The sequence below is a fragment of the Oryza glaberrima genome, chromosome 2, assembly GCF_000147395.1.
Source record: "Oryza glaberrima chromosome 2, OglaRS2, whole genome shotgun sequence".
Taxonomy (NCBI): domain Eukaryota; kingdom Viridiplantae; phylum Streptophyta; class Magnoliopsida; order Poales; family Poaceae; genus Oryza; species Oryza glaberrima.
The window spans coordinates 16,812,026-16,823,139 of record NC_068327.1 but is presented as its reverse complement, the minus strand read 5'-3'; the positions used below and the strand labels follow the sequence as shown (position 1 = coordinate 16,823,139).

The window sequence follows — 11,114 nt, the reverse complement described above, 5'->3', positions numbered from 1 at the left end:
GAAAGACACATGTGATTATTTTTATTTTTAAAAAAGAATTTATTTTGTCGGTAAATAATTCATTTTATTGGTGACTACATGTTTTAAGTAATAAGATATCTTCTTTACTTTATTCGTGTTCGGTTGCTACAGTGTTGCGCAGTACTGTGCTGGGCTGGTGGGCTGCTTCTCCTCCGCTCTGTGGGCTCGCTGGTGGGCTGCGGCTGCTATCTGGGCTGGTCTGCAGCTGCTTTGGATGGGCTGCCTCGTCACTAATCCAATCCGGGTTGCTTTGGATGGGCTGCTCCACAAACAAGGTTTTCTCTTTTTATTTTTCTTCTCTCCTTTATTTGCAGGCGTAAGAGATCGTGGCCACGCTTTCGGATTGTGGATTAGCGACGAATTATCGTGTGGGCCCACTCTTAATGACGGACGAAAAGATTAACCGGAAGCCTTACTTATTTTTTAATTAGGTATAGAGATATAGATAGATATAGCTTAAAGGAATAGAAAAAGGAGCCTCCACGTTCGCTCTCATGGCCTAGAAATTCTCACATTAATCGGAGAAAAAGAAAAAAGTAGAGTCCATATAGAAATACAATTTAGAAATAGCTGAAATTCAGAATTAAAAAATAAGGAATATTAGAAGAGGAGACTAGAGTCCATATAGAAATACAATTTAGAAATAGTTGAAATTCGGAATTAAAAAATAAAGAATATTAGAAGAGGAGACTAGAGTCTATATAAAAATACAATTAGTAAATAACTGAAATTCGGAATTAAAAATAAGGAATATTAGAAGTAGAGTATAGAGTCCAAGTCCATATAGAAATACAATTAGGAAATAATGGAAATTCAGAATTAAAAATAAGAAATATTAGAAGTAGAGCATAGAGTACATATAGAAATACAATTAAGAAAAAAAATAGAAATTCGGAATTAAAAAATAAGGAATATTAGAAGTAGAGTATAGAGTCCATATAGGAATTTAAAACTAACTAAAGTTCAGAATAAAAAGTTCAGAATAAAAAGAGCCTCCACGTTCGCTCTTATGACCGAGAAATTCTCACATTAATCGGAGAAAAAGAAAAAGCAGAGTCCATACAGAAATACAATTTAGAAATAGCTGAAATTCGGAATTAAAAAATAAGGAATATTAGAAGTAGAGTATAGGGTCCATATAGGAATTTAAAACTAACTAAAATTCGGAATAAAAAGGAGCTTCCACATTTGCTCTCATGACCTAGAAATTCTCACATTAATCGGAGAAAAGAAAAAGATTTATAAATAGCTGAAATTCGGAATTAAAAATAAAGAATATTAGAAGAGCAGACTAGAGTCCATATAGAAATACAATTAGGAAATAACTTAAGTTCGGAATTAAAAATAAGGAATATTAGAAGTAGAATATAGAGTTCATATAGAAATACAATTAGGAAATAATGGAAATTCGATATTAAAAATAAGGAATATTAGAAGTAGAGTATAGAGTCCATATAGAAATACAATTAAGAAAAAAAAATAGAAATTCGGAATTAAAAAATAAGAAATATTAGAAGTAGAGTATAGAGTCCATATAGGAATTTAAAACTAACTAAAATTCAGAATAAACATAATAAAATGAAAAGTAGTGTTTAGAGTCCGTATAAAAATATGATTTACAAATAACTAAAATTCAAAATTAAGAAAAACATGGGAAGAAGAGTTTAAAGTTAAGATAGGAATACAATTTAGAAGTAACTGAAATTGAAATTAAAAATTAAAGAATATTGAAAGATGAGTTTAGAGTCCACGTAGAAATACAATTAGAAATAATAAAAATTCAAAATTAAAAAAATATATTAAAAGACAAGTCTAGAGTCCATAAAGGAATATATATGATTTACAAATAACTAAAATTTGATATTAAAAATAATTAATAACTAACACGTATATAAAATACAATATAAATATTACACATCAGTAGTTTCGTAAAGTTATTGCAAAATTTAAAATTATGTGTCATTGTAATATATTTTAATAATATAATGACAAAACATATATGTTATTATATCAGAGAAAATATAATGATACTAGCCGCGCAATTTGCACGGGACACCTTGCTAGTTTATAATATATAAACATATAAGATGTTCAAACCGTTACAATAATAGTTCACAGCCCACACTGGTGCAATTGGGCTAATCAGAGCGATTCGGCATCAACATGTGAGCGAGCTACACGTCGGACGTCCGAAAATTTGCGAAATATCAGACGATGCTCCGCATGCCCCTCTACCCCTGCTGTTGTGTTGCATGCGCTGCTAGCTGGCAAGTAGCCACTGCCACATAGCAACTAGCATGCCTCTTGCTCACATGCAGTGTTGTTTGACCATCATTGCTATTTTTTTTTCTCTCCCCATTTTCTTATATATACGTACTTATTCATTACATACCTTTACACAATATTTTCTTTTAAAAATACATATATGATGCATGATCAAATTAGAATATTATATTTGTCTTAATTAAATCGTTAGAATAATATATCACATTGATGAAATTATATATATAGTCAACCATTGTTTCACTATTTATATAAAATTGTTTCATCGCATGAAAAAAAATGTTTCAACTCACTTAATAAATATTTTATAGAGATGCAACATTTAAAAGAATTGTTTCATTATTTATATAAAATTGTTTCATCGCATGCAAAAAAAAATGTTTCAACTCATTTAATAAATATTTTATAGAATGCAACATTTAAAAGATATTGTCTGCAACCATGATAACAATTAGACGAAACATTAAGTTCTATGTTATAGCATGCATCAATCATCAAGGTGTAGTTGTTGAAAAATAAAAAAATATTGCTGAAACATTCAAAACACCAACATGTGCAACATTTACAAATTACATAGTGAACACCATGAAATACTTATTGCAACATCTAATTAACACTACGTGCAACATTTAAGACTGCAACAAACTAAAAACCCATCAAAATATTATCAAGTGAGATCTTGTTATAAAGATATAATCGTAATAAATCCAACCGTGTAATTAGATTATAGATCGGATGAATAGTTGAATAGACAAAATCATTGAATTTTGGGATTTAAATGAGTGGCCGACTGCTTCTTCAGACTGTATGGTCATGGGTCCATGACGCCATGCCGCACAACTAACGCTGATGATGTGGTTAAACTTTCATCAGACGGCTAATTATAAGCATTTCTGGAATCAGCATCTTGCAAGTTTGTCCGATGTTTTGGTTCCGCCCGGACGACCGATGTTTAGCGTTTTCCCTCCTCTTCTGCTCTGCCCTGGCTTGAATTTCGTTAGATCTTCTTCTACACAAACATTTATACAGAACTAGAAATAGTTTACCGGGATTGCTATATGGCATTCGAATGAAATTTAGGGATGAAATCTTACAGATTTTAGACCATTGGATCCATGCCAAGATTCGTGCATCGGCTTCTCTCCTCCAACTCCGGCGGGCTCCCCTTCTTCTCCGGCGCCGGCGACACCCCAACTCCGGCGGGTTAGGGTTTGAGGTTGGGGTGAGGGTAGGAGGGGGGTTGGGGGAGGGGGAAGAGGGGGGTTTTCTCGGGGCTTAGAGGGATGGCCGTGGGCGGCGGAGGACCGACGGTGGGCGGTGGACTCTAGTGGGCGGCGAGGCGGCGGCGGCGGCGCCGAAGCCGCGGGGATGGAGGAGGACGGTGGGCCGGCGTCGGCGGCGAGGGCAAATCAAGGGTGGGATTAGGAGGCGGCGGCCGGTGGTGGCGGATCCGGCGGTAGGGAGCCGCCGGAGACGGGGAAGACGGCGGAGCGGGGGCACCTCGTCGTTGCACCATGAGGAGAAAGTGAAGGGGAAGGGGGAGGGGGAGGGGCTCGCCCGGGGGGCCTCGCCGGCGCCGTTGACCTTTTCCGACCAGCCAGCGAGGCGGGCGGTGGGGCGGTGGCGGTGGTGGCGGTAGCGGATCGCGCGTGGGACGGGAGGAGGAGGGTGGCGGCATGATCTGGAAACCGGTGGGAGGAGGAGTTAGGGTTAAGGGGCTGCACGAATCTTAAAGCACATCCAATGGTTCAAAATTCGAATGATAGGAGGTGGGATTTTCTGTCACATGATATATAGACAGCTCTCTAAAAAAAATAAATAATTTACCTTCTTGTCCGAGTCCTATGCTGTTGCATTTGACTCCCAAGTTTGATGCACATAGAAGATGTTCTATATATAAGAAATATTGCTCCAAACAAAATTATTAACAAGGGATTATATACCAATTGTAACACTCGAGAAAAGAAACGAATGGTCACCAGTTGATACAAGATTTTTCTCTTCATACAGGAGTACTACACAGAATCACAATAATATTCAATTCGGTCAGTTACTAACACCAATCATTTGTTACAATCTCTCACCAGGAAGTGAAACAAAGTTATTCTGTCTATGCTTTGAATTGTTCGTGTGATCCATCACATTGCTGCACAGTCAACAAATTCAAACTTCTCCAGAAAGTTAAGCGAGCAGAAGTAAAATCTCGAGCCTTTTGAGATCTGTACAGAAGAACAGTATAAGATTCAAGCTAGAAGACGGCTTCCACTGGGTTCTTGGCATCGCCCTCGCACCGTAGGAGCTGGAAACGCATCTGACAGAGTCCTGATTATTCTCTCCACCTGGAGCATTTTCTGCATCGGCAATCTATCTGATGATAGCTGACGCAACCGCTCGATGAAATCCTCCATGTTCTTCACCGCATTCATCTTACCCACATCCCTTTCAACAATCTCGTAGATCAAGGAAATTGCTGAGAGGATGCCCTTACGTGTCACCGGCCCACTTGCATCTTCAGCCATGACGATATTCACCAATTGCAAAGCCTGATCACAGATTTTTCTGAAAACACGTGGGGATTTTGGCAGACGGTCAAGAAGAAGCAGGATCCCATCAGTGAACATGTGGCATTCCAGCAGCATCTGAGGCACGTCATGAAATCTGGCTGGTTGCTCGCCTTCACCATCTGCGTAGAGTGCAAGGATCGCAGTGGCAGCCTCCGTTATCACTTCAGTATCCTTTATCTTGAGCATACCTCGAAGCATTTTCATTCCACCAGCATCCAGCATTCTTTTCCTGAACATGTCAAACTCTGACAGGACAGCAACTATAGAAGCTACCTTCGCCAAGGATGATGTTCGCTTACCACGATTGCCAGCCTTCTTAACAATTTTTTTTATAGCACCTGCTAATTCATTCTGTCCAGCTAGGATCTCCCTGTTTTGCCTGTGCATGGTCAGATTGAGGATTATTGTGAGCCTCTCTTCCTCAAGATCTTGTGTCCAACTCGATTTATATTTCCTCCTAAGATTTATCAGCACTGGGATAATGTCCGCATACTTGGCAAGGCAAGGTTGCACCCCTTTGGTGGTTTTAGTGAGTAGCTGGATCAGTTTCAAAGCCTCTCGTTGCGATGCAGAATTCCCTGAGAATAGTTTTAGGATGCGTTGAATTTGTTCCTCCTCTGAAGGTTCCAAGGGAGTGGAAGGTGTATCAGAAGTGGTAGATGGGGAAAGGTCCGAGTGATCGAGGCACCATGCAGAAATCATGTCACGGAGAAGGTGGTTTGGAACAGAGAGAGAGTAGGGCAAGGAGTGATCAGTAAATGTGCTGGTATTTGTCCATGGATTCTGCCGTTTTTGGTTGTTTTGGTATGTTTGATCAACAGACTGCAACCAAACAAGCAAAATATGGTTACTGGGATAATCCAAATCATGGTGGATTTGCAGAACATAACCACCATAGCTAACTTCAGAAAAACAGCACACAGTAACTTATTGTGGCAAAAAAAAAAGTTTTACTAATCAATATATCAAGCAATAGAATGCTAAATCGCCAAAATGTTCATAAGTTATGGTACAGGATATTATAGAAAAAGGGGCAAAAGACTATGCATGAATGGAAATGAAAGAAACTAGGGTAAAATTATTATTTTGTCCCGTGTTCTATCCTTCAGGATCACTATACATTCTAGTCATTATATCATAAGATGAACTTATGAACCATCATAACGTGCATGAATAAAGTATCAAACCTAAGCAGCATTTGACAATTCAAACTACTACAGAAAGCAGGAAGCGGGTGTTAATTTTAACAGAACCAAGAGAAGGTTAGCATTTGATTTGAAAGATTAAAAAATAGGAATCTAAGATTTAAGATGATGCAAACTCAAGAGTAAATCTAATCCAAGAGGATTTGCATTTTAGTGTTCGGCAAGTGAAGCCTAAAAACTAGAAGTGCATTGTAAATAACAATATTTAAACAAGGACACTAATTACTACCATCCAGTGTAACAAGTGTATAAGTACAACGAATCAATGTTTTGTCAATTGGTGATAGATAATTTGCCTGGTTTCTGACAATCTTAGCTTTTTGGCAGAACATCAGCTACAACAAACAAAACTGAAAACACCCAGCAGATAATTATACAGAATTCCAACTGGATAAAAACCTCCATTATCTAAAACAAAATTGGATAAAATCCTAGCAAAGGGGCAATCTTGTCACTTACATATCCAGAAGGCAAGATAACAGGATCACGCATTACTTCCGCTTGAAGCGTACCATCCTGTGAACAGACATAATTGTAGGATTAGTGTAGGTGGGTAAGAAATGGATCAAACTTTTGATTCGATGCAACTATCATACGTATGAAGAAGCAGAGATGGGTCAATCGATTTGACTGAATGCAACTGTCAGGCAAGATGCCATGGGACTTGCACGCATGATCGAATTCGAGCGCGTGTAAGGAAATTCAACCAGATGCTAATTAATAATGCCCAACTAAAGGAAAGGGAATTCTTCATTGATCATAAATAGCACAAGATGTTTCCCATTGGTGATCACTGATCACGATGCAGGGAAAGAATCAAACAGCAGGCAGTTCTTGCACAACAACAAACAAAATAGATGCAGAAAGAAATGCAATTGATCTCCTTAGGAAATTCCTCGTCCTAAAACAAACAGGAACAAAGAAATTCCTACTACCCACCAGCAGCAAAAACAAACAAGAAACAGAACAAGGAGGCGGGTTTGCAAAGAGGCAAAGATGACAAGAACATGAACAGAGCTGGAAGCCTCGACAAGAAATGCCAAGAATTCAGAGTCAAGAGACCAAGGAGCAGGCACTTACATGAGCAATAGGAATAGGCCATCTTGTGGCGAACTCGTAAGGCAGCTCTGGAGGCTTCGCTTTGCGGTAGGTGAGGTCCATGAGGCCGGTCATCGCCTGCTCCATCACCGCGGACGCCGCCTCCTCGTCGTCGGCAGCAGCATCGTCGTCTTGGAACTTGGCCAATGCCATCCGCATCATCGCGGCGTAGTCAGACCTCGTGGGGCCATCATCGGCGCCCGCAGCTCTTGCTGGGTCCTCGTTCTTGGGCGCAGACCCAGCCGTGGCTTCATCAGCGCCGGCATTTCTTGCTGGGCCATCGTCCTCGGGCGCCGCCGAGCCCGACGTGCCGGCAACATCAGCCGCCCACGCCGGCGGGAACTGGAGCGGGGGCGGGCTCGATGGTGTCCTCAGGGGCGAGGTTGGGGCGGACCGCCACCCTGGCGGCAATGGCAGCGGATACAAGCCGGCGTGGTCCAAGCCGAGGCTGCTGGAGCGTTGCAACCCAGACATGTCCGCCTTGGCCTTCTTTGCCAACTCCATCTCGAGGCGAAGCTGCGCTTCCTCCGCCTCCGGATCCATGGCCGGCGGTGTCCTCCTTCCCGAGGAAGAATCGCTGCTTCCCGGCGGCGGTGGGTGGGTGGCCGTGGCCTCGAGCCGGCGGTCGAGGAGTTCTTGGTTTCTTGCGTGGCGGGGTGGAGTGGAGCGGGTCGGTTTCTTGGAGGGAAAAATGTGAAGAGGTGTTTGGATACAAAGAAGCCTGGGGCCTTTCTATTTATAAGCCTTGAGTTGAGGACTTGATGACCAGGAGATTTCTGGTTTTGCTGCCCCTGTGCAGATGTAGGACGTGAAGCTTCTGACGAGATTTCTGGTTTGCCTTGATTGAAACATGTAACTCTGCATCATGGTGTCACTTGATCATCAACTGATGAACACTGAGCTGAGGTCTTGACAGGAAGACGCACAGAATGGATCGATGGTTCTTGCTATCTGGGAAATTGATCTTGTTGCCATCAGATATTGCTACTAGAACAACCACTCTGATCAAGATCAATTCGTATGTCAGCAAGTATGAGCCGTGTAGCTGAGCCTGAGCGCAACCCCGCATAGGCGACATCGATCACACATCTAGATCTCTTCAATCTCCACTGCCCGGTTGTCATCGTGTCAAGACATCTGCCCCAGTGACACAAGAAAGCAGCAGGTGCCCAATTGGGGGCCATCATGTCCATGGCAACAGTGCTCTGCCTCTGACTCTGCCTCCGCCACGCCATCGCGGCAACCCGGTCAAACCGAGCATCCTGGCCCAGATCCCACTGTAAGTTCACGGCGGTTGACCCTGCCGCGCGCTCATCCCCGAAGGCCGCAGCTGGAACAGCGCCTTCCCCTCGTGCGGCATTTCGTCGAGCACCTGAGCTGCATGCCTTGCCCGCAAGCCCCCTCTCTTCGCGGTCAGCACCGAGGCACCGAGCGCCCGCACCAGCCTCACTCGCCAAGCGCCACCGCCGGAGACAACGCCTCCCACCACCTCGCCGGCTGCCTCCTCCGTTTGCATCCTCCTCGCGCCCACGCGACGGAGGCCGTGGCGAAAGCGCAGACACGAGTGGTGGTAGCATTCCTGTGGAGTGTGGAGTGGTGGGAGCCCGGCCGCCGATCTAGATTCTAGAGACATCTAGCCCTCTAGGCCCATATAAGCCCAATAAATCTGGCCGGAATTTCCCGCTAACTGCACTTAGAGAATGTTAAATAAAGGAATAAGTTCACCTGCCATCCTTTTGACATCCCTTATCCTCTGTATCAAAAATCTTCACCCATAAACTATATAAAACACAGTGCAGTTTAGGTGCTATAGATGCTTGGTTTCGCTGACGTAGCAGCATAGAGCGAAAAAAAAAAGTATGTAGGGCCCATGTGTAAGTGAGAGAATAATGTGGGCCCCACATCTCTTTTTTCTTTTCTTTATTCTCTTCTCTCCTTACTTCTCTTCTCGGGCGCTCGGCCTCTCATCCTCGTCGCTAGCAGTAGATGGGGGGGAGGTGGCCGCCAAGCCCGCCCGAGCTCCGCCACCTCGAGAGGCTCCGCCGCCGCCACCCCCAACGACGACGACCTCTCCTCCTCCTCACCGCCGCATGGATCCCGCCGCGGCCTAGGGAAGGCGTCGTGCCAGCGCGGGCGGGTCCCCTATCGGCCGCTCCTACTCCTCAGCCGCCGCCGCATGGATCCCGTCACTGGCCTAGGAAGGCGTCGTGCCAGTGCAGATGGATCCCCTCTCGGCCTCTCCTCGTCCTCGCCGCCGCCGTATGGATCCCACCGCTCACCTAGGGAGGCATCATGCCAGTGATCTTGCCACACCTCACCTACCTACCACCCCCCACCTCCCCATCAAACACTAACAATATCCATATCCACCCATTCACGCGAGCGACTAATCAATTCGGTGAGAGTCAACGGCGGCGGAGGAGGAGGTGGAGGAAGAGGAGGAGAGTAGATCTGGCGGGCGGCAGCGATGATGAAGTTGTTGTTGCCGCAAAGCCAGCTGTGGCAATCGGCGGCAACTTTGGCAGTGCAGTCTTCGGGAAGAGGCATGGCGTCCGGCGGCGTCGATGGGGCTGGCTCCAACAGTGGCGCATGGATGATGGTCAACAACAAAACATCGTTGGTGGCGAGATGATACCAGTCGCTGGCGGTGAGAAAGGCGGGGTGCTTGGTCAGGCGGTGGAGCACACGCACATGTCGTCGTCGTCGGGTGCAGCGGCGGCGAACATGGGCGCCGCCCTGGCGCGTGTGCGTCGTCATCGTCATCGTTAGGTGCGGTAGCGGCAGTGGTGACGACAAAGCCTCTTGAGATGGCGGAGCTCGCCCAGGCTTGTCGGTCACCTCTTCCCCATCTGCCGCCGGCAAGGAGGATGAGAGGTCGAGCCCCCAAGAAGAGGAGAGAAGAGAATAAAGAAAAGAAAGAAGAGATGTGGGGCCCACATTATTTTGTCTCACTTACACATGGGCCCCACATACCTTTTGTTTTCTCTACAATGCCACGTCGGCAAAACCAGCCATCTATACTGCTATGGGACCTAAATTGCACAGTTTTGTATAGTTTATGGGGTGAAAATTTGTGATATTATGGATAAGGGATGTCAAACAAACTCGGTGTAAAGTTGAGGGATGACAGGTGAACTTATTCCTTCAATAAACGTGCAACCAACGACATCTAAGAGATAGCTAAACTACCAGACATACAACAACAGACTATTAACTTGCTTCACCAATTCAAGGTTTCAATGTTTTAAACTTTTAATCGTAACAGTCCCTTGTTCCAAGGAGTTGGGCATTGCTGCATGTTCTATTTTTCTATTGTGCGCCGTGACATGTAGAGAGCCCACGTACGTGCAGATTTGCATAAGCGCGTCTAATTAGTCACGGGCTTTTCTCTCTACAGTTTATTCCCTCCGTCAAAAAAAAGCCAACCTATCTAGTATAATGAATCTGGACATCCCTTTGTCCATATTCGCATCCCCTCCTAGGTTGGCTTTTTTGAGACGGAGGGAGTATTTCTCTGCTAATGTGCTAAAATCCTACTATATAATAATTAGATTAGATTATTAATTAGCTATTGTACTCGCTCTTTACATTACTGCAACAAAAACTTGCCAAGCTGGCAAACGAGAAAAAAGTTTTGAGTGCACAACAGAGGCGACAACGGCAAAACAGTATCGATGCATGGAGATAGAGCCGACTTAGATGATACTAAACAAACTTGTAATAACATGAACATATCTTATTTACATAAGCTTTTAATATATGTTTTGTATATCAATTAGCAAATATAACCGAAAATTTTAGAAAAAAAAAATTATACATAAATTTCTAATTACACTTGTATGTAAATTTTATCTTCAAATTCATTATATTTTAACTGTAAGAAAAAAAAGATAATTCTGATTAATTTTAACTGTAAGTTTCGACTCATCAACAACTCTCCAAC

At 43.7% G+C, this 11,114-nt stretch overlaps 1 protein-coding gene across 1 annotated transcript; it reads right to left on the bottom strand.

The window, feature by feature from the left end:
- Positions 1 to 4,242: 4,242 nt before the first annotated feature.
- LOC127763256 (U-box domain-containing protein 73) lies at positions 4,243 to 9,520 on the bottom strand. Its single transcript, XM_052287906.1, has 3 exons — positions 7,154 to 9,520; positions 6,533 to 6,589; positions 4,243 to 5,690 (listed from the first exon to the last, which is right to left on the bottom strand). The coding sequence occupies exons 1-3, from the start codon at positions 7,712 to 7,714 to the stop codon at positions 4,548 to 4,550; spliced, it is 1,761 nt and encodes a 586-aa protein (XP_052143866.1). The 5' UTR covers positions 7,715 to 9,520; the 3' UTR covers positions 4,243 to 4,547.
- Positions 9,521 to 11,114: the final 1,594 nt, after the last annotated feature.

Excerpts from the sequence above, each read along its gene's own strand:
- LOC127763256 (XM_052287906.1), bottom strand. The coding sequence starts at position 7,714 with ATGGATCCGGAGGCGGAGGAAGCGCAGCTTCGCCTCGAGATGGAGTTG. Across the intron at positions 6,590-7,153 it reads GGCCTATTCCTATTGCTCAT|GATGGTACGCTTCAAGCGGA; the intron begins GTAAGTGCCTGC and ends GTCTGTTCACAG. Across the intron at positions 5,691-6,532 it reads TTATCTTGCCTTCTGGATAT|TCTGTTGATCAAACATACCA; the intron begins GTAAGTGACAAG and ends GTTTGGTTGCAG.